At 38.4% G+C, this 22,764-nt stretch overlaps 5 protein-coding genes and 2 pseudogenes across 7 annotated transcripts; 3 read left to right on the forward strand and 4 right to left on the reverse strand.

Moving 5' to 3' along the window:
• On the reverse strand, window positions 1-2,352 carry LOC104708161 (uncharacterized; annotated as a pseudogene). Its single transcript, XR_015563287.1, has 8 exons — window positions 1,985-2,352; window positions 1,795-1,887; window positions 1,181-1,346; window positions 924-1,106; window positions 636-775; window positions 451-533; window positions 269-362; window positions 1-184 (listed from the first exon to the last, which is right to left on the reverse strand). The product of XR_015563287.1 is annotated as an uncharacterized LOC104708161 (transcript).
• Window positions 2,353-5,864: 3,512 nt separating this feature from the next.
• LOC147940632 (uncharacterized) lies at window positions 5,865-7,457 on the forward strand. The gene is made up of 2 exons (XM_087461363.1): window positions 5,865-6,689; window positions 6,969-7,457. Exons 1-2 carry the CDS (start codon window positions 5,865-5,867, stop codon window positions 7,455-7,457), a joined length of 1,314 nt encoding a protein of 437 aa, XP_087317489.1.
• A 1,620-nt stretch (window positions 7,458-9,077) lies between these two features.
• On the reverse strand, window positions 9,078-11,020 carry LOC104708162 (uncharacterized; annotated as a pseudogene). The gene is made up of 6 exons (XR_015564652.1): window positions 10,842-11,020; window positions 10,640-10,753; window positions 10,316-10,381; window positions 10,097-10,180; window positions 9,842-10,007; window positions 9,078-9,400 (listed from the first exon to the last, which is right to left on the reverse strand). The product of XR_015564652.1 is annotated as an uncharacterized LOC104708162 (transcript).
• Window positions 11,021-12,434: 1,414 nt separating this feature from the next.
• Window positions 12,435-15,219, reverse strand: LOC104709860 (KH domain-containing protein HEN4-like). The gene is made up of 7 exons (XM_010426411.3): window positions 14,662-15,219; window positions 14,020-14,439; window positions 13,802-13,892; window positions 13,648-13,707; window positions 13,454-13,537; window positions 13,197-13,363; window positions 12,435-12,764 (listed from the first exon to the last, which is right to left on the reverse strand). The coding sequence occupies exons 1-7, from the start codon at window positions 15,217-15,219 to the stop codon at window positions 12,666-12,668; spliced, it is 1,479 nt and encodes a 492-aa protein (XP_010424713.2). The 3' UTR covers window positions 12,435-12,665.
• A 485-nt stretch (window positions 15,220-15,704) lies between these two features.
• Window positions 15,705-18,674, reverse strand: LOC147940633 (guanosine nucleotide diphosphate dissociation inhibitor At5g09550). The gene is made up of 12 exons (XM_087460441.1): window positions 18,517-18,674; window positions 17,998-18,144; window positions 17,798-17,905; window positions 17,541-17,713; window positions 17,341-17,452; window positions 17,181-17,261; window positions 17,017-17,079; window positions 16,771-16,872; window positions 16,566-16,690; window positions 16,240-16,450; window positions 16,062-16,136; window positions 15,705-15,965 (listed from the first exon to the last, which is right to left on the reverse strand). The coding sequence occupies exons 1-12, from the start codon at window positions 18,670-18,672 to the stop codon at window positions 15,912-15,914; spliced, it is 1,407 nt and encodes a 468-aa protein (XP_087316567.1). The 5' UTR covers window positions 18,673-18,674; the 3' UTR covers window positions 15,705-15,911.
• A 136-nt stretch (window positions 18,675-18,810) lies between these two features.
• LOC104708164 (uncharacterized) lies at window positions 18,811-20,295 on the forward strand. Its single transcript, XM_010424671.3, has one exon. It carries the CDS (start codon window positions 19,067-19,069, stop codon window positions 20,024-20,026), a length of 960 nt encoding a protein of 319 aa, XP_010422973.2. The 5' UTR covers window positions 18,811-19,066; the 3' UTR covers window positions 20,027-20,295.
• A 682-nt stretch (window positions 20,296-20,977) lies between these two features.
• Window positions 20,978-22,504, forward strand: LOC104708165 (uncharacterized). The gene has a single exon (XM_010424672.3). The coding sequence runs from the start codon at window positions 21,246-21,248 to the stop codon at window positions 22,197-22,199; it is 954 nt and encodes a 317-aa protein (XP_010422974.2). The 5' UTR covers window positions 20,978-21,245; the 3' UTR covers window positions 22,200-22,504.
• Window positions 22,505-22,764: the final 260 nt, after the last annotated feature.

Here is a 22,764-nt window from a genome sequence, read left to right on the forward strand (position 1 = left end):
ATTCTGTTTAGGCTACCTCTTCTTAGTACAGTTCTCCGGACAAGAAAGGAAACAGCTCAGACTGCTTCCCTCTTCTTTCTGATCACTAAACTTGTCATGGTGGATTCTTCGAAAGCCATTGATTATATTCATCCATTCTTATGATAAACGAGCTTGAACTAGATGTTCCACCTCCTCCATAAGCCTTTTCCAAATTATAGATATATAAGTCTAATCGATCACTAAAAACCATAAGAAAAGAAGATGTTACAGTCAGAAACAAACAAACCTTGGCAACTTCAGATGTATCAGTTATATCATCAGTACTTCTCAAGCACATTTTCAGGTTGTTCCTTTGCATAAATGTAACAGCTCCTATTGGCCTGCTAACAAAGAGATGTTACCAACCCCTCCTACTCTATCCACAATTCTTCATTACAAGCAAAAAGCGTCATAAGGAAATTAAATTACCTCAGACCAGCTGCAGAACTTTGTAGGCTAAGTAACTTGCTAAGTTCATCGCTTAGATGATTGTTACCGTCTGCGCGAATTCCCTATGCGTAAAAACAAAACCTAGTCTGTCTCAATCAATGATTTTTCTTTAAAACAAAAGAGGATTTTTGATTGCAACAAAAAAGGTTAAAATGCTAATTTACCAAACACTCTCCATATAACCCTCTTCCCAAACTGATCTTGCAAGCTTTACTCACTTTAACACTTTCTTTGCATCAGTAAGCCGAGATGAAAAATATGAATTCCCATAAGCGATGAGATCCGCCGAATTTATTCTTAACAACTGTAATAATATATAGAGACATGAAAATCATCAACTAATGAATGGGGTATAAAGACATGCTCAGATTCTAAGTAAAATTATTCACAAGGGGAAACAATATATATGTAGAGGCAAAGTATTCAAAAATCATGGATCAGATTATTCAGACCTGTTCGTACATGTAAGGATTGGTGATACAATTGAGCCCTGAGCGCCAATCCTTGAGACCGAAGCTGAAAGCTTTGATATCTGGTAATCTCCATCGTCGAAGATCAATATCTTCAATATAATCAAGAACTAATTCAATCCGAGCTTTGTCTTCTACACTTAGCAAACTGCTGAGAGCTTCTACCTAGCAAATATAGACTTTTTTGAGTAAAATACTAATCAAAGCAGACTCATTAATCATTTGTCCTGACGACTAACCTCCTCAGGAGATCTTTGATCTGTGAGTTTACTGGAGAAATATTCATACACAGCCTTTGAGCTAGTCGTTTCAGTATCAACATTAATCTTTAGCCTCGTCTTGTGATCTTCCTTTATCGAACCAATCCTTGTCAATGCCGAGCTCCGATGATCAAAGCATATGATCCTAATCCCCAAAGAACCAAAATTAAACCCTCAAAGGACTTAGGCCTTGCTCGTTTTATCATTTAGCATCTCCATCTAAATGATCTATTTAAATGATACATCTAAATGATTCATCTCAATGTCAAATGACCCAACAAACAAAATAAAAAAATAGTTCATTTGGAATTGGATGGTCCATCAATAATTCCCCTATTATTTTTGGATGAACCATCTCCATCCAAATAGTCCAATTAGAATCATCCTAATGAGTTTCAAATTTTTGCCTAAAATTTTAAAACTCATTTAGATGGATCATCTGAATGATTCTGGATGATGCTCTTTTTTTTTTGACAAAAACGAACAACATTTGAATGGTTCATTCAGATGATACATCCAAATGAATAAACAAACAAGGCCTTAAAACTTTTAATGAACCAAAACAGTTGTAAAATAACATTACTGAACCATACTCGCAAGCTGTTTCCCGGCAAGCAAAGTCTTTTGGAACAACAAAATCGAGAAGATAACACCTCTCGAACCCCTCCAAACACAAATCTTCAACCCTACATAATTTGATTCCCCAAATTCACAGTTACATCAAAAACGATACAACTCAAAACCTAATTGAAACTGGGGTAAAACGGTGAGAGAAATGTTGACCTAAAGGGTACGACAGAAGAAAGACAAGGAAGACGGAGGCGAGAGTGGTAGAGATGAGCGAAGAGAGCAGAAAAAGCGCCGGAGAAGGAAGGATAATTGTATAGCACTAAGTTTGGTACTTCTCTTCCAACGCATTAGCTATGGCTTCGAGCGCCGCATCAGATCGGAAACTACGGTTAGCTTCGAATCGAATTTTTTTACAAGAGTCATAAATCGCCGGCAGAATTCTCCCGGAGAATTGCCGGAAAATCATCGATTGCTGCGATTTTGGTAAGGCCGTTTTAGTTATACTAGAAAATGCTACAAAATTAAATAAAGCTAATGTATTTATTTATGTGTTATATTGTATGAACGATACAGGGATTAAATTCTCTTCTCGTATAGTCTACTCATTAGCTTTTGTTTGATCGTATACTGCAGTTGGTATCAATTGATTTTTTTCTTCTCTAATTTAGCTTTTTATTTTACTTCTATATCAACTAGGGGATTATTATAATTTATTAGTCTTTTATGATATGAGCAATAATTTGATAAGTTTTACAAATTTATTTTGGAATGCATTAGTTACGTTTCTAAAGGATAATTTTAATTGGAAATAATGAACTTAAACTATCCCATATTTCTATGGCATTGTGGTCCATATACTTTGGCTTTCAGCCTCTTTCACAGGTCGTCTCCGCTGATTGTGCAGTTTGGTGATGAGCAATTCTCATTTTCAAAATCTCTAGACGCATTTCTTCAAATCTCTATGCTGGAAACATAGATATGATACCAGTTCCACTTATGTTCCATTGGTATCATATCTATGTTTCCAACAATCTATGGAAAATCAGGAGTTCATATAATTTCTTAGATGTAACTGAATCAAACTTTTAAGTTTTAAAATTTGAGAAATACATAGATATCTGTTTTCAGTAAACTAAAGTTTTTTCCCTTATGTTCCTAAATCGATTCAATGCATTCAATTTTGGGGTTGCTAGCTTTATAAGTTGTTTCGAAGATGAGAAATTATAAAGTATCAGTAAAAATATACACTGACACTAATGACCACTATACTTAAACCTAGTCGTTAAAATGAACTTTGATTCAAGAAATTGGAGTAGATTGTGTTATAACTTTTAAACTGTACTTGGAAGAACGTAAAAGATTTATTAAAAACAGAGTAAAGCGTCACTTAAATCTCATGATCAACTTGTGTAGATATTTCGTATGAAGACCACTTAAGTTGTATTGTATGAGGTGGTTGTGATTCGAACTACTCTTGCCACTGCCATCTGCTGCATATATAACAATTAAAGTTAGAGGACGTTTGAGATTTAAACATACAATGAAGACCGTGGAAACATATAACATATTCTAATTAGAGCTTTAAAATATAACCATATTGGAGTGGAAAGGAGTTTTGCTGCATATTAACATACTCATAGTCCTTTCCACGTTCAGTTAAGCAACGGTCAAATACATATTCAAATTAGAGATTTAAACGTATAATAAAAAGGTTACTTTGTGGGAAGGAGTTTTAGAGAAACGAACGTATTGGAGTTTATCAAATATGATTTTAAAACAACACTAATTAGAGCTGTTAGAGCAATTTCAGTTTTAAAGTAAAAGGAAACATGTAAAATACCAAAGAAAGCAAGAAAATCACTCTTAGAGCAATTTCAATTATAGATACTGATTGGAACTAAACTATAAGAAAACTATAGTTCAAACTTTGACTATGCATGAGACTGTTAGTATCGATCTAAGTAAGACTTTTGTTAAAGTAAAGATTATCTAAATTCGTTTCACAACTTATCAGCTATAACATATAGTTGTCAGCTTTGTAAACAACAGTTCAGCCCTATTCAAACTGACGAATACAATTACGTTTAAAAAAACTGCAAATTCATTATCAGCATATATATACTTGAGAAATGACTCCTAAAACTTAAACTTTAGACCGATTTGGAAAACTATAAAATATACATGTGACCCTTAGTGGTCGAAATCTGAGTATCTTGCTGGTTGTTAGACATTAATATAGCTCTTATTCTCTCCTCAGATTAGACTGAAACAAACTCAAACATAAGGATTCATAATTAAGAAGGATCCACTATACGGAAAGGATGCCAGGAATTAGATATTTTAATTTATTACTTGTGTAGAAGAAGATGGTTATTATCAAATAACTTTACTAAAACCCATAATATACGTAGAGAACCATTCGTAGTCGATAACACATGATTGCAAAATTTATGAGAGTTGGACATAGATAAAATCACAATCTCATAGATAAATTCATTGGGAGAGGTATCATACCTGCAGTTAAAGCAGACCCGATCTCATATACAGAGATGATGCAAAATCCTTACGGGGATGGGAGCTCTTCGTTGGAGAGATGGATAAGGATCCCAGCTTTGAGGTTTAAGCAACGGGAAGTCGCCATGGGTTGATACATCTTTAAATCCAACAAATAAGATAGGAGAAGTGGAAACGGTAGAACTTAGATCTGTAGATGATAACACAGAAGCAAATATAATTTCGAATGGGAGATGAGGACTCCTCATTGAGGAGACGAAGAGATGACCTTAATAATGCGGCAGTTTGCAAGATGTACTAAACTGGAAAAACCCTCAACTCCCTACGGTTCTAGCTAAAACAAATGCCTGCAGACACAACATCGTACAATGGACAAAGGCGCAACAAGCAAACAGTGCTCTACAAATCAAGGAACATCAAGATGCCCTAGAGATAGCTCTCTCTGCGAACGTTCCAGACTCGGATTTCATCACACAAGTCACTGCAAAACTGGAAAAAGCATACAAAGCAGATGAATTATTTTGGAGGCAACGGTCGAGGATCCTCTCGCTTCAGAGTGGGGATCGAAATACGGGCTTCTTCCATGCCACCACCAGAGGACGAAGAGCGCGTAACAGGCTCACTGTCATCGAAGATGAGTCGGGAACCATTTTCCACGAGGAGGATCAAATTGCATCAACCATAGCTAGCTACTTCAACTCAATCTTCACAGCCAATCCGCTAAACGACCTAACCGTGTTGGAAGAAATCAGCCTTCCATGTGTATCCTCTGAAACAAATATTGCCCTTACCAGAGCTCCCACCGTAGAGGAAATCAAAGCTGCAACTTTTGCAATTCATCCAGACAAGGCTCCTAGCCCTGACGACTTCTATGCAGGTTTCTACCGGTCATACTGGGATATCACAGGAACTGATATTTGTAACGAGGTCGCACATTTCTTTACGACTGGAGAAATGACAACCCGACTGAATGAGACTCACGTATGCCTCATCCCAAAAGGTCAAGGAACGGGTCCGAGGAAAGTCTCCGACTACCGACCAATAGCCCTCTGTAACGTCACCTACAAGATTATTGCCAAAATCCTGACTACACGGCTACAAAAGTTCCTCCCCCACCTGGTCTCAGAGCATCAGTCCGCCTTTGTTCCAGGTAGATCCATCTCTGATAACGTGCTAATCACTCACGAAATCCTTCACTTCCTCCGAACCTCCAAGGCAAGAGTTCGATGCTCAATGGCGGTTAAAACCGACATGAGTAAAGCCTACGATAGGATTGAGTGGAATTTCCTGAGAGCAGTTCTGACAAAAATGGGGTTCAGTGGATTGTGGATATCCTGGGTGATGGAATGTGTAACCTCAGTATCCTATTCATTCCTCATCAATGACTCCCCACAAGGAAATGTCTTCCCCACTAGAGGCCTTCGACAGGGCGACCCGCTCTCCCCCTACCTCTTCATCCTGTGCACAAAAGTCCTCTCGAGTCTCTGGTAAGAGGGACAGAGGAATGGTTCACTCAAAGGCGTCAAGGTAGCTAGGGGCAGCCCCCCCGATAAACCACCTGCTTTTCGCCGACGATACCATGTTCTTTTGCCGAGCCAATGAGAAAGACTGCACAACCCTAACAGGAATAATTCAACGGTATGAAGCTGCATCGGGACAATGCATCAACTACAACAAGTCCTCGATCACCTTCTCCTCCAAAACGCCAAACAACCTTAAGGTAAAAGTTAAACAAGTCCTTAACATCACCAAGGAAAGAGGAATTGGAAAGTATCTAGGCCTTCCTGAACATATTGGGAGAAGGAAAAGTGATATCTTCACTTCAATAGTTGATCGCATCCGACAGAAAGCTCTCGGCTGGCAAAACTGCTATCTATCTGGGGCAGGTAAAGAAGTCTTACTCAAAGCAGTCTTATCTGCTACACCTACATATGCGATGTCAAACTTCAAGATGCCAAAATCCCTTCGTAAAAGAATCCAATCTGCGCTCACTCTTTTTTGGTGGGATAATACCTCTGAAAAACGAAAAATGGCATGGACATCCTGGGATACTTTATCTCTCCCGAAGACTGCAGAAGGACTAAGCTTCAGGGAGATTGAAAACTTCAGTGATGCCTTGTTAGGAAAGATAAGCTGGCGTCTATTAACAAATTCGCACTCCCTTCTAGGGAGGGTTCTCCTTGGAAAGTATTGTATAGACGACTCTTTCCTGCAATGCAAGATGCCTTCAAACCCCTCCCACGGTTGGCGAGGCATTATGGCAGGAAGAGAGGTACTCCGCAAAGGCCTTGGCTGGATTGTAGGGAACAGAAGGAGCATCAGGGTATGGGAGGACGCATGGCTCTTAACCTCCTCACAGGTCACACCATTCGGTCCAGTCCCCCAAACTGATCTCTCGCTCCAGGTAAGTGACCTCCTTCACACAGACTCTAACTCCTGGAATGTAAATCAGATTCGATCACACTTACCTCACCTTGAGGATCTTATTCGACAAATCCGACCAAATGTCAACATGGCAGACTCACTTGTTTGGCTCCCGGATAAAATAGGGGCCTATTCCTCAAAATCTGGGTACAACCTTCTAAAACAGAACACCAAGAGCCCTCATCCCGGAGACTTCAACTAGAAGACAACTATCTGGAACCTGCAGACAGCACCTAAATTAAAACATTTTCTATGGAAGGCTGCAACGGGTGTTATTCCGGTTGGGGAAATCCTAGAGCGCAGAGGACTCAACACAGACGTTGGCTGTAAACGCTGTGGTGAACCAGAATCTATCATGCACCTCCTGCTTCATTGCCCATATGCAGCAAATGTCTGGAAACTTGCGCCTGTCACTACCTCCTACAGCAGCCGAGGACACACTACACCACAAGATTGGTTCAAAAGACTCAAACAAAGCACTAATCTGTCTCCCGTTGGTGCCTCAACACCGATCTATCCTTGGATCCTCTGGAACCTCTGGACTGCACAAAATCATCTGCTATTCTCGGATACGTCGTTCACAGAGGCAGAGACACTACAAAAAGTGATCATAGATGCTAAAATATGGCACCAAGCCCAGGAAACTATGAAGCATGAGGAAAACGCTCCACAACCACGCTCTGACAGAACTCCAACTCCAAGAGAGGATTCGATCACCATCGAAACGGATGCAGCGTGGAGGAAATAATCCTTAAACTGTGGCCTTGGATGGATTGGAAGAGACTACCAAAAATCTCTCCTTCAAGGAATCAGCCTGTGAAACTTTTGTAGCCTCTGCACTCCAGGGCGAGGCTTTAGCTGTCAAAGCGGGACTGCAATCAGCAAAGGACAAAGCTTTCTCACATGTTTTCATCAAGTCCGACTCAAAATCTCTAGTCGATCTCTTGCACACTGACAAGGTATTTAATGAACTAATTGGGATACTTCATGACATTAGAGTCATAATCTCTGTGTTCTTTACCTTTAATCCCCGCACGGCAAACTTGTTAGCCGACGAGATGGCGAAATGTGCCCTCCGTACTTTAGATAACCACTCTTGTACTCTGACAGAACACTCCGGTTAATTCGAATCAAAATAGATGTTGACCGAAAAAATATATATATACCCTGAAATAGCACCTTTTTAGGTTTTTTTTCCAAAGTTAGCACACACACTTAATTATTCCAAACCAAGAGACATCATTTGATTCATTAAACAACAATGACCGTAGATCCATGAGAAATAATATGGTAGAAAATGAAATTTACCAGAAGTGTCACGAGATCGGCTGCGTGAAGCTGCTGGCCGAGGGCTACTACTAGAGGAAGATCTTCTTTCTACACAACCGAGTTGGAAAAAAGAAGGAACATCATTACATAATTAACATGAAACCTATAAAGCTTAGACCAAACAATTATAACCTTTGATTCTAAAGGTCTGAAGAGAGCTTATAATTTCCAAATAAGTTATACTTACCAGTCCGACGAGGCGTCGGCGAGCTACGGGATGAGGATGATCTTTCTGCACAAACCGAGAAAAAACTAAAAACCCCTTCTCTTTTTTATGTCAACAAACTTTAAAACCAAAATAATTGCTCAAGACACATATAACTTTCTCCAATCGATAAACGATCAACTCCTGAAAACCCTAGATTTGGTGAAGTATACACAAAAGTCTTCAAAACCAAATTCAACATCTGAAATATGAAGAAAAAAAGGTCTAACCTTCTTCATGTCTGCGTCTAGGCATTATGAAATTTTTGGGTGAAGAATTATCCGGCGATAACCAAAAGTTTTTCTAGAGTCAAACAAATCTAGCTAAACAGATATATAGTTTATTTAAAAATGTACACTGTGACACGTGAGATATATGATCTTCCCCAACACAACACTTGTGCCCCAAGCCGAGAAAAACATAGGGCATAGTAATTAAAAAATTATTGTTCAACAAGCAGCTTGCAGCGTACGTCAACTGCATACAAACAATTCAACTAAATTATCTATGGATGTTATTTTGCCCAATGGTTTAAAGTATCAACTGCTAATAAGAGAGCAGCTAAAAAAATTGAGTTTTTAAGTTGCTGAGAATGTTGAAATGTTATTTAAGATAGCCAGCACAGAAACTTGTGCCGATCTCATCACCACCAAAACCATTGTTAGTTACCGTCGTTTTCCTCTCAAACCGGCTATCCAGTTGAAATTAACGCAAACAGAACAGGCATTAGATTTGACAAGTACTGTATACATCTAAAGATAAAAACACAGTCTTGAAACAAAGCTGAAGAATGAATGACGCAGACAAAATAAGTAGGTTTCAACAATTAGAATATAGTTTTCCATTGATTTTTCTTCATTAACATAAACGATCCCATAAAACCAGTTAAAAAAACAGATATCAGATCCCAAATCTTTCAACAAGAAAAGGAAAACCATCAGACTTCAACTACTAAATATTAAAGACAGTTCTCCAGAACTGATCTTAGCGCGCAGACATCTCGACTAGTTGATGTGGAAACACACTTAAGCAGCAATGTCTTTTTTGGTCAAAACATAAGAACCAGAATTCATGGAACCAGAATTCTTCTTGCATTCACTCAGCATGTCCATGTAGTACTGGCACTTGCTGATGTCGCTTCCAAAATTGTTGAGGCACTATACACAAACAATAAGGTAACAGACAATGTCAACCAGATCGGATACACTAGTATTCATCAAAAATCAACAAACAAACTAAAAAATCATCACATCCAGAGTCTTCTGAGTTTAAGAATAAGCTAAAAGCACATGATCAACAACACATCACGTTCTATTGTATTCATTCTCTCCATAGAATCTACAATAGTAGGATGATGAAAAACAACTTTCAATGTGCCTGCTTGTCCTTCAATTTCAATGTATTTTGTGAAAAAGATACCTAACCAAAACAAGACCAATGAAGATCTAGCTACTGATTCACATTCAAACACTAATATATATATATATATATATATAATCACTTAGCTAGGTTGTTTGAAACAAATGCTCAGAAAAAGATTGGTATCAACCAAAAATGCTCAACCAACGAGGATAAATAAAGTGTTATTATTAGCTTACATCTTGGAAAGCCTTGGACTGGATGTCACAAGCACTCATGCTATTGCAACAGGGGAAGCAGGGGCAGCAGCCTGAGAAGCAACCCTTTCGACCTTAATGGTTCGTGGGCCGAACACAGATTTGGCAATCCTGTGTCCAAATGCGTTTCCAGCACCCCAGGCCATACCTAATTCCAATTACGCAATAGCTCATAAGAAACCAAACCACTAATCAATGAAACAAAATGCTTTTCTTAAATCAGATAAAGCACAATACCATGAGCTATGGTTGAGCCAAGACTGCTAAGGATACCAACACCACCATTAGGCTGAGCTGTTGCTGGAGGAGGAGCACTTTTGACTGAAACCCCAGAAAAAAAAACAACCACAATTACATGACAGAACAGAGCAAATCTACAAAGCTTACACACAATTAAAATTCACTTGGATTTTCTTTTGAACTATAAAATTCACTTGGATTATTACTAAAATTTACCAGTTTGAGGAGGAGGGCTTCGTACAGATGTAGAGCGAGGAGGACGATAACCACCAGATGATCTTCCTGCACAACAAATTTAATAAACAAAATCAATTTCTTCCTCCCCCCACCACAAAAAAAACATAAACCCTAACAAAAATTGTCGTGTTCCTCAACCCTAATCTCGCTCAGGAGACTGATATATTCTCTAATCGGAATATATAACCCAAATTGCAACATCAAAGGAGAGGAATTTCACAAACCCTAGACTAAAATGCAAATCCTAAAATTCCGAAATGTGAAAGGAAGAAGATTTGAGAAATCGAAAAAGGGAAAATTCACCGGAGCGAGGAGCAGAGGCTGCTATAGGTGCAGGTCGAGGTTGAGGTGAAGAGCGAGAAGTAGAAGATGCTGATGAAGGTGCAGGTCGAGGTCGAGGAGAAGATCTGCTGCTGCCTGAACAACCAAGAGACATCATTTGATTCATTAAACAACAATGACCGTTGATGCATGAGAAATAATATCGTAGAACAATGAAATTTACTAGAAGTGTCACGAGATCGGCTGCGTGCAGCTGCTGGCCGAGGGCTACTACTAGAGGAAGAAGATCTTCTTTCTACACAACCGAGTTGGAAAAAAAAGAAGAACATCATTACATAATTAACGCTTAGACGTTTGACCATGGCTAACAATTCCTTCATTTTTTTAACTCTGTTTGACAACTCTTTAATTAGTAAGTTATTACATTTTGTTCCAAACAATTATAACCTTTGATTCTAAAGGTATGAAGAGAGCTTATAATTTCCACATAAGTTATACTTACCAGTCCGACGAGGCGAGGGCGAGCTTCGGAATGAGGATGATCTCCCTGCACAAACCGAGAAAAAAAAAAATCCCAACTAACTTTAAAACCAAAATAATTGCTCAAGAGACACAGATAACTTTCTCCAATCGATAAACGATCAACACCCCGAAGATTTAACACAAGAAGCATAGGGATGAGAATCATCGATCGGAAACCCTAGATTTGGTGAAGTATACACAAATCTCTAGCATATATATACAGGACAGACCCAAACGTCTTCAAAACCAAATTCAACATCTGAAATATCAAGAAAAAAAGGTCTAACCTTCTTCATGTCTGCGTCTAGGCATTATGAAATATTTGGATGAAGAATTATCCGACGATAACCAAATGTTTTTCTACGGCCAAACAAATCTAGCTAAGCAGATATATCGTATATTTAAAAGTGTGCGATCTTCCCCAACATATATAAGTATAACACTTGTGCCCCACGCCGAGAAAACATAGGGCATTGTTTAAAAAAAAAATATTGTTCAACAAGCTGCTTGCAGCGTACGTCAAACTGCATACCAACATTTCAACTAATTCATCTATGGATGTTATTTTGCCCAATGGTGTAAAGAAACAACTGATAATAAAAGAGCTGCTAAACGAATGAGCTTTTTTTTTTTTTTTTTTGACAAACAAACTCCATATATTAAGTTATCGGAGATGACTCTCTTCAAGAGAAAGCCAATTAAGTACCGACGAGCTTACATGGGAAAAAAAAAACCTCGTGCTCTTATACATTTCGCAAGTTTTTCGGCACGGATATTATCCTCTCGAGAAATAAATTTAATACTAAAATTAGCAAATGGATCTCTATAATGAATAAAGTCCTTTAATTCTGATGAAAAGGTCGGCCAATCTTCAATATTAGACGTTATCGCTAGGAGGTCTGAACAGTCCGTGGCAAAAAGAGCTTTATCCAAATCCAAGGCTAATAAGCACTCCATAGCTCATAAAAGGGTGTCTAACTCTGCATGCAAAGGAGATAGGCTTCTACGCGATCCTTTTAGCCCCAAAACGAATAAGCTTTTGAAATGAGAGAATTTAACTGTATATAATATACTAAAGAGTTTGAGGTTGCTGAGACTTTTGAAATGTTAACTAAAATAGCCAACACAGAAACTTGGTGCCGATCTCATCACCATCAAAACCATTGTTAGTTACCGTCGTTTTCCTCTCAAACCGGCTATCCCGTTGAAATTAATGCAAACAGAACAGGCATCAGATTTGAGAAGTACTTTATACATCTAAAGATAAAAAACACAGTCTTGAAACAAAGCTGAATGACACAAACAAACTCCAATAAGTAGGTTTCAGCAATTAGAATATAGTTTTCCATTGCATTTTTCATCATTAACATAAACGATCCCATAGAACCAGTTAAAAACACACATAACAGATCCCAAATCTTTCAACAAGAAAAGGAAAACCATCAGAGACTTCAACTACTAAATATTAAAGACACGAGAACTGATCTTAGCGCAGACTTCTCGACTAGTTGATGCGGAAACACACTTAAGCAGAAATCATGGAACCAGAATTCTTCTTGCATTCACTGAGCATGTCCATGTAGTACTGGCACTTACTGATGTCGCTTCCGAAGTTGTTGACGCACTACACACAAACAATAAGATAATATCCAATGTCAACCAGATAACCTCGTATACACGTACACTAGTATACATCAAAAAGCAACAAACAAACTTAAAAAAATCATCACATCCAGAGTCTTCTGAGTTTAAGAAGACGCTAAAAGCACATCAACAACACATCACGTTTTATTGTATTCATTCTCTCCATAGAATCTACAATACTAGGATGATGAAAAACAACTTTCAATGTGCCTGCTTGTCCTTCAATTTCAATGTATTTTGTGAAAAAGATACCTAACCAAAACAAGGCAATGTAGATCTAGCCACTGATTCACATTCAACACTACTATATATAAACAATCACTTAGCTAGTTTTAGAACAAATGCTCAGAAAAAGATTGGTATCAACCGAAAATGCTCAAAGAGGATAAAGAAAGTGTAATTAATAGCTTACATCTTGGAAAGCATTGGACTGGATGTCACAAGCACTCATGCTATTGGCCACAGGGGAAGCAGGGGCAGCAGCCTGAGAAGCAACGGTTTCGACCTTAATGGTTCGTCGGCCGAACACAGATTCGGCAATCCTGTGTCCAAATGCGTTTCCAGTACCCCAAGCCACACCTAATTCCAAATACGCAATAGCTCATAAGAAACCAAACCACTAATCAATGAAACAAAATGCTTTTTTTTAAATCAGATAAAGCACATTACCATCAGCTATGGTTGAGCCAAGACTGCCAAAGATACCAACACCACCATTAGGCTGAGCTGTTGCTGGAGGAGGAGCACTTTTAACTGAAACCCCAGGAAAAAAAAAAAACCACAATTACATAACAGAACAGAGCAAATCTACAAAGCTTACCCACAATAAAAAAAAAATCACTTGGATTATTACTAAAATTTACCAGTTTGAGGAGGAGGGCTTCGTACAGATGTAGAGCGAGGAGGACGATAACCAGATCTTCCTGCACACGAAAATTTAATAAACAAAATTAATTCCAAATGATTGTTATATATCATTGCACACGAGTCGTGCAATGGTATATAATTTATGTGCACTGTCTAGCATTTTTTTAGTGGAAATATCGTATAGTATGTTGAAAACAAGGAATATAGCTCTCTGGGATGGGGAGTCTTCGTCTTTAAGGTTCTACATGATGAACAAGCAGCAAACAAACATCAACCAAGAATAATAAATAGATAGAACAAATTAAGTAAACAGAGAACAGAGAGATATGAGAATTAAGACTTTAAGAGTTAAGCATGCAAAAACCAACCTCTGATGCAGTAATTGTGATTAAGCGCTCATCAGAGTCAGCAAGTGTATCACTCACACTTATGGAGGCATCTCTCACACTTTGAAGAGTCTTGATAACAGCACTAACACTTTGTTGCGGACAGAGTATCTTCAGAACCACGTTTCGGATATCATCTTCTGATGCTTGGAGAGGATGCTTAATGGTGACAGGGTGATTCTTTAGAGCAGAGTTAACGAGTCTGTGGTCCGAGCTGCGCTGTGAAAGAGAATCTATCCTTGGTTGAGTGATTGTTCCAAAATACCTACCCAAGACATCTTCTCGTGGAACCACATTCATAGTCCTGCTGCGTAAAGGCGCAATAGAAATCGGCTCACATGCTTGCATGCGACTAGATATGGATACTAGAGCTTTCTTCATTGCCGAAACATTTCCTTCGATCTGCCACATTTTGGTAAGACGTCCACTCAGAATAAGAAAGTAGTATAAGATTCTGATAACACAAGCATCTACATAACATATTTGACCAGCAAACAAGTATAGTCCAAGACCTTTAAACGAAGAGAACAGTTACTACACTGAAAAGAAACTAATAAGTGGTGGTTCTGAATATGTACTACATATGGACAGATTCAGAGATATTTAGAAATCACAAGTTCGTACCTTCATCATCACGTCACCAAGCTTTGCGAAACTTGGCAAATCACGTGTCTGTATTTCAAGATTACAACCAGTTTCTCTCCATATCATCTCCAACAACTCACCACCCTTACCTATCACAGTAACCACATGGCTCCCTTCTAATAACATCATCACTGAGACCGTACTAGTACTACTAGTCCGTAATCCAACATTTAGAGCTTCGAAAACCCTAATCAACAACGCGTATTGTGCTCTGGAGACTTCAACTTCTTGTTCTTGAACCCCTTTCTCCTTGTTGCTAGCATTACTGACAGTAACACCTAATTTTACCCTAAGCGTTGAACCTACATGAGCGGTAATCGTGACTTCACTGTACAGAGAACCAGGAGGACCACTCTCGACCCAGATTTTGGATTGTGTTGATTCTCGAAGCTGCTTAATCACTCTTCCAGATTTTCCGATCATACAACCGACCTGAGACACGTCACAGAGAATGCGAAACATTGCGTATCCTGCCGACGGTTCCGGTAACGACTGCGGCGGCGTACGAGCGGTAGATTCGAATTTCTTTCCCTCCATGCTTTCTTCTCTCTCTCTCTAACGACACTTCTTGAGGAAGGAAGAATGAAACCACCAACGGTTCTGCATACGGCGTCGTATTATCAGGGTTGGGGATTATTCAATAACCGATTCGGACCAATGAACGGTTCATATTTATATTTTTCGATTTAACTCGAACCGAGATTGACCGAATTAATACATCACACGTGAAGAAGTCATCAAATTCGAGGAAACCAAAACGGTTTAGAAGGAAATTGGTTTCTGGTTCGCTAAGAAAAAGAGTCATGGAGAAACCGAAAAAAAGTTGGAACAATGTAATTTCTCAAATTATTGTATGATCAAAACATGGAACTAAACTTTTAAAATGGCAAAAACAACCAGAAACACGATAATTTTGGTTTATACATAAATAATTTGAATGAAACAAAATGTAATTACATTTCTCCCATTTGTTTTAATATAGAAATTTAATTAAGAATTTTGAAATTTTGGGAATGTTAATCAAGGACAAAATGTAACTAAAATGTCATAATATGGACTGAATTATTCAAAAATTACAAATGAAAGCAAAATTAACCAATGTTTTAATTAAGATGAACAAAAAAACGAAAACTTCTGTTGCTTTGAACTGTATTGTAAATAATCCAATAGAAAAAGAGAAAATCACTTGAAATTTAAAAACACTCAGCGAAATAGCAAAAATAAAATTATCAATTTTCTGCAGCGGCACTTGCAGCACTCAAGTCCACAGACAAATCAAGAGTCTGCAAACAAAAAAAAAAAAAAGTCAGTAGTTAAAACTCAGTATTCAAAATATTGTGTTTACTTGTAAATCAAGAAACATAGTACTGATGTTATACCTTTCCAGTGATCTTGGTGTACATCTCAAGTACATCCATAACTGTACTCTCGAAATGTGTTGTTGCATCATAAGTCTGATAAGAGAACAAAACAAGAAACATCAGAAAATAAGAAAACAAGACATGTTTAGTTAAAAAAAAATTGGTTAGAGTATAAGTTGTATTCTCTCTGTCTTACAGCAGAGATGAAACAGTTATCTTCTTCTTGATTATTGGTTGGAACGTATGTGTCATAAGAATGATAGAAGATCTCATCAACAGGTCCAAGTAATTCGATTCCAGGTTTAAGCTCCTCCTCTGGATTGTCAGTTTCAGCTGCTGCTGACACAAAAGCTATGTATTTGCCCTTTGGTGCCACATTGTGAGCGTATGAGCAACAGAACAAGTACCTGCATGCAAAATCCCAAAAAAACTCAGAGATCTAACTTCAACTATATCAAAGTAGAAAGAACTGAGATCTATGTTTCTATAAACTTGAATGTGTTCTTGATAACGACTACTTACATGTCTGATTTGCGACCGAGTTGCTTCTGAGGAAGAATGATTTGGACCGAGTGAGCATCATTTGTGTCTGGAATAGGATGGCTCATTATACATACCGCTCGAGTCACTTTCCCAACTTTCTTTACCTGAAAGACAAGGAAACAGTCTTAAGAAGGTGGCTAGGCTGAACAAGAACTAACCAGTTTCTGCTGGGTGATATTGTTACCTTGTCAGATAAGTAGGAAGGATCACAGACAACTTTCTTGCATTTAGCAGTTTCTCCTGCAGAAGTGACACCAATAGCTTTTCCAGAATCATCAAACTCTACCTGTTATAGATAATGTTAAAGATTCATGGGTTTTAGTTTCTGTAAAGTGCTAATAAATATCATATTTATATACTAAATTAGACATTTAGACCAGTTATCTAATAGATAAAACAGAGAAATAAGAGATAATAAGTAGTTGATAACCTTGCATTCAGGCTTGTTGAGCATGTAAGTCCCACCATACACAGCGCTTAAACGCGCAAAAGCCTGAAATAGTAAACAGATATTCAAGACAGAGAAACAGGACGTCGTAAATAAAGAGGAACCTGATATGTTACATGACTTATGAGAATAGAGAGAACGAGAACCTGTGGCAACTCTCCTAGTCCGTATAATGGATAGATGTAAGGAGATCCTCCTTGGAATCGAGCCAAAGATTCCGCGTAGAGCTTCACCACATAATAAACCAAAAATGACATTAAATTCAGAACCTTTGGTCTGCTGATGGAAGAAAATAAAATAGTTTACCTTGATTCTCTTAACAAAATCAATGGCGGGTTGATCCAAGTAGTCATCATCATTGTGTAGCGCTAAGGCATGGCCTATGAAGTCGATTGTATCATCTTCAAGTCCATACTTACTGTTGGGAAAGGAAACAGAGAGAAAGCCTGTAACGCAAGAAACTAATATGAAGTGACTTGAGATGGAGGAAAATTGTTTGTACGTACGAGATGATCTCTCTAGCAGTGACTTTGCTAAGGTCAAGTCCTTCGTGAGACTTAGGATCCTTCTCATCGTAGTCTTGCACATAAATAAAGAACTTTCTCGCACGTCGCTTCTCGAAAAGACCCATCAATGGCGATTTCAGGGCTTCCACATCAGTGGCTGGGACTTTATAGATCTGACACACGTATAATACTTTATCAGAACCTCAGAGCAATTAACTTTACCAAGAAAAAAACCCACAGGATACTTAAATTACTACCTTGCCTTTCTTGTAAACGAAACTACCATCGACAGCTTTGAAGTTAAGATACTTGGTAACATCGGTGTGGATTAGGGTTTGAACAAGGAGTCCATTAGCCATAATAAACTGCAGATCAAGAAACCGTTATTCACTATTAATAATCGATTCAAATTTTCAAATTACATATAAAATAAACATGCACTATATTGATAATCTACCTTTGGGATCATATCGACATTGTATTCTCTGCTAGCTCCGAGATTCTCTTGAGGAGTATCACTTCCCCTGAAACGCTTCCATAGCTGAGTGAGGTTAAGAGACGTTGATTCTCCTCCATAGTAGTCGTTTCTGTCCATATGTAGTACCTATTTAAATCCCAAAACAAAACTTTATCTCATTAATGATTTCGCATATTGAAAATATAAATTAACCAACTCATTATATAAGTGTGTTTTTATTACTAGACCATTCATGATATATGATGTATCTACAGGGCTGTGTTCTATAACAAAAACTCGTTCAAAAGGTCAAAACGTTATAAGTCGATCATTATATGTCATTTTTTAATTATTGTTTTGACATATCATTCAACATCTTGCATTGCATACCATATTCATAAATATAACAAAAGGGAGGAGTAAACGTAAAAATAAAGCTTTATCTGGATGTGATGCACAAAAACAAGCACAGCATTTGCAATTCAGTAGTGAAAGAAAATGGTGAATTGAGGAGAAAACCTTGAGGCCATCGACAGAGAGGAGGCCACTAAGGATACACTCCTTGAGACCAGTCCCAAGAACAATCACATCATACTCTTCATCCATTATTACAATCGATGTCTTCAATTCTTCATCGATCTCTAATAGACTTTTTTTTATCTGTCCTTTGATCATATAAGTGTGAGGGAGGAAAAAGAAATAGAGGAACATGTGTGGCTGTTAACACAGTCTTCCACCGCTTCCGATCTTACCGTTTAACCTCATGACAATTTTTCACGTTAATTAATTACGAAAACCGTATTGTTAGGGGAAAATTATTTGAATGCCATGGTTACAAACTCTTATTTACAAAAATGGTTACAAACTTGCCTATATTTAGACGAATAGGTGGGTGAAGAAATGTCCTGACAAGAACCAAAAAAAAAAAGATGAGAATCATAAAAAGGCCACAATTACTAAATCAGAAAAGTGCCCTTATATGTATCTACAAAGTCCTTTTGGTCCACTTGCAAAGTAGCTCTGTACTTAATAACCCCAAAAAAGGAGCAAAAAAGAGAGTGACGGAGATATGGTAAACGGCGGCGGCGATAATAACAGAGCGGAGGCGGATCAGTGGCTAGATACATCGGAGAAGCTCTTGGCTTCAAGTGACTTTCATGGAGCAAAGACGTTTGCGATCCGCGCATGCAAAGCCGACCCGTCTCGAACATACGTAGCGGACTATATCCTCGCAATCTCCGACACTCTCCTAGCCGGAGAATCTATCGTCGGAGATTCCAAATTACCGGACTGGTACGCGGTACTCCGACTCGGCCGCCTAACTCGAAATGCCGAACACGTCGCAACTCAGTACCGTAGACTCGCTCTTCTCCTCAATCCCAATGTCAACCGTCTCCCTTTCGCCGATCAAGCGCTTAAGCTGGTCTCTGATGCTTGGTCCGTCCTCTCTGATCCACCACGGAAGTCAATGTACGATCGAGAGTTGCAGATGAGTCAAATTGGTCAACCTTATAGTCAAACGCAGCACGTTCAAGATTCGTCATTACAGAGCCAAGCCGAGACCTTGGAGAATCCTGTGGCTACGAGCTTTTGGACCGCTTGTCCGTTCTGCTTCTCGCTTTTTGAGTACCCTAAGGGTTACGAGGAATGCACATTGAGGTGTCAGCAATGTAGGAGAGCGTTTGCTGCGGTTAAAACGCAAACGCCACCGGTGGAGAGTAATGACGAAGGCGTTTACTTTTGTTCATGTGCTGTGTTCCCATTACGGATTCCAGATCATGCTAAAACCTTGACTTGGTCACCAATTGCACCTCTCTTCGTCTGCCCTGCGCAAGGATCATCTACTAATCACCAACCAAGCATGAAGGATCCTCCAAGAAACGATGATGATGATGTATATGTCACAATTTCTGATGATGATGATGACATTGTAGAAATTTCTGATGATGATGATGATGATGATGATGATGATGATGCAAGGAAAAACAAGAAGGGAAATGTTGCGCATGTTGAACTCAAGCCTGCTTAGTCCAAGTAAAGCTTGTTCTGTTTCTCTCTCTGTCTTTAGTTTGTTTTGTGATTCCCTTAGGCCCTATTAGGTTTATGTATCGCTTGTTGTTGTCTATACCATAGTTAGAAAATGCTATAATATTGATTCGTTTGTCGAATCAATGTTAGATTTTGATGTATTTTGGTGCTAAATGCGCTTTAGGTATGTAATCCTTTGTACCATACTGTAACAAAAAACGGGTATCAGTACGTGCTTACTATAACTTAAGAAACTAGGTTGTTAATTAATCATGTCTTTCATCTATGGTGGAACCAAATGAACAATCCTTTATATACGTAACACTTTGCGATGGACGTCCGAGTAAGGCAGGAAGTAACATAATTAACAGAATGTTCATATATAAGGTGGACGTAGTAGCATTTAATCTGCTCAGACTTGTTTTCGCTGCATAATAAGGATTTTGTTTAGAAAATGGCATCAAGTAAACTTATAGAAGGAATCTCTGTTACCGACATGAGATTTACACAAACCTCTTAAGTTTTCTTTTCTATGAAGTTTTTGAAGATCAAAATATCAAATAATACATTTTGTACAAATACGACTTTGATGACAAATAACAAACACACACACAATGAAAAAACAACCCAAGTCGTTGTGTAGATTACCGGCCAAAACCTAAACATTATATTTTTTAAAATGGTGTTTTCATACTTGCATATCATCGAATTTATCTATCTCTTGAAAATAGTTTTGATTCATTGGAGCTACTGTTTCAAATTCAATTATCCAAATATCTCGAGTCTTGACAACTTACATAATTTGAGAAAAGCCTCATCTTGATTTTCTACTTAACATTTTTTTTTTAATGATTTGTGTCTCATTATTTTCAAAATTTGGGATCTTCTAGTTTTTACAAAGTTACGCCTTTTTAAAATATATACGTGTAGCTAAAACATGAACACGTAATCACTAAAACCTAAATTTCAACTAGAACTGAAAAAGACAAAATAGATATACAGATAGAGAGGTTAAACAAACAAACTTTATTATATTCAAAACTATGTACATAATTTTCCCACCAAACTCCATCTTTCTTCTTCCTCAAAACACCTATATATACCCATTCGAATCAAAGACCATAATCATCTCATCACAAACACAAACCAACAACAAACACTAGAAAGCAAAACAAGCAATAAAAGAAGAAAAAGCTTAGAGTTCTCAAGGAAGCGCATACATGGCACCGATGAAGCAGAGTCTCTCCGCTGCTCTTTTCTCGTCACCACTTCTGATCATATGTCTTATCGCATTGCTCGCTGATCCGGTTTCAGTTGGTGCTCGCCGGTTACTGGAGGATCCTAAACTGGAGATACCAAAGTTGCCTGAGCTACCCAAATTTGAAGCTCCCAAGTTTCCAGAGATCCCTAAACCAGAGATGCCCAAGTTACCTGAATTTCCAAAGCCTGAGCTTCCAAAGATGCCAGAGATTCCAAAGCCTGAACTGCCCAAGTTTCCAGAAATTCCGAAACCTGAACTCCCAAAGGTACCGGAGATTCAGAAGCCTGAGCTGCCCAAGTTTCCAGAGATCCCAAAGCCTGAAGTGCCCAAGCTTCCAGAGAGTTCAAAGCCTGAGGTGTCTAAGTTGATGGAGACTGAAAAGCCTGAAAGTCCTAAGGTGCCAGAGCTACCTAAGGTGCCGGAAGTTCCAAAGCCTGAACTACCTAAAATGCCGGAGATTCAGAAGCCAGAGTTGCCTAAGGTGCCAGAGATTCCAAAGCCGGAGCTACCAAAGATGCCAGAAATTCAAAAACCGGAGTTACCTAAGATGCCGGAGCTTCAGAAGCCGGAGTTACCTAAGGTGCCAGAAGTTGCGAAGCCTGAGTTACCTAAGATGCCGGAGATTCAAAAGCCGGAGCTACCAAAGATGCCGGAGATTCAGAAACCGGAGTTGCCGAAGGTGCCAGAGGTTCCAAAGCCTGAGTTACCCAAGATGCCAGAGATTCAGAAGCCTGAGGCTCCTAAGGTGCCAGAGATCCCGAAGCCGGAGTTACCAAAGGTACCGGAGATTCAGAAGCCTGAGTTGCCAAAGTTCCCAGAGATTCCAAAGCCTGAACTACCAAAGGTTCCAGAGATTGCGAAACCAGAGCTACCCAAGTTGCCGGAATACCCAAAAGTTCCCGGTACTGCTTAAGCGTTATTGAACCCGAAGAAGGCCCAACTACTATCAAGCCCATCCCACGATCTTAAATTACCGTATTACCCTTCCATTGTTTGTCATTTTGCAGAGATGTCTCTCCCAACTGTGTTTGTCCGCATCGTTTCCCTTTAGTGAACCAAATTTTTATGATTTGGTCTCATAGTCATAGTTCTCTGCCTGTTTTGGATAAAGTTTATACTCTTATACTTGTATTCTGTTTGTATTTGTATGTATCATACAAATTTCGCTGTATTTGATTTGATATACTTTTTAAATGGATTATTCTGTTATTTATTTTATACTTGTTTGTTCAAATGGTTACACATGAATACTACTTTTAAGTTCTAAATTCCCAAGTATCTCAGTTACGAGTTCAAGATTATCTATAAATATAATGGTCCACCTAATGTTGTGTTCTTTTGACACATGACATATCCAACGTCCAAACATAAAGAAGAAGACATGTACAACAATGTAGTGAGGACGAATTATTTCATCAATCATTACTTATCATTAAAAGATAGTGATGGATTTGCGATGTATAAATGAAATTTGTAAC

Source organism: Camelina sativa, chromosome 8, assembly GCF_030686135.1.
Source record: "Camelina sativa cultivar CO46 ecotype springtype chromosome 8, ASM3068613v1".
Classification (NCBI taxonomy): Eukaryota; Viridiplantae; Streptophyta; class Magnoliopsida; order Brassicales; family Brassicaceae; genus Camelina; species Camelina sativa.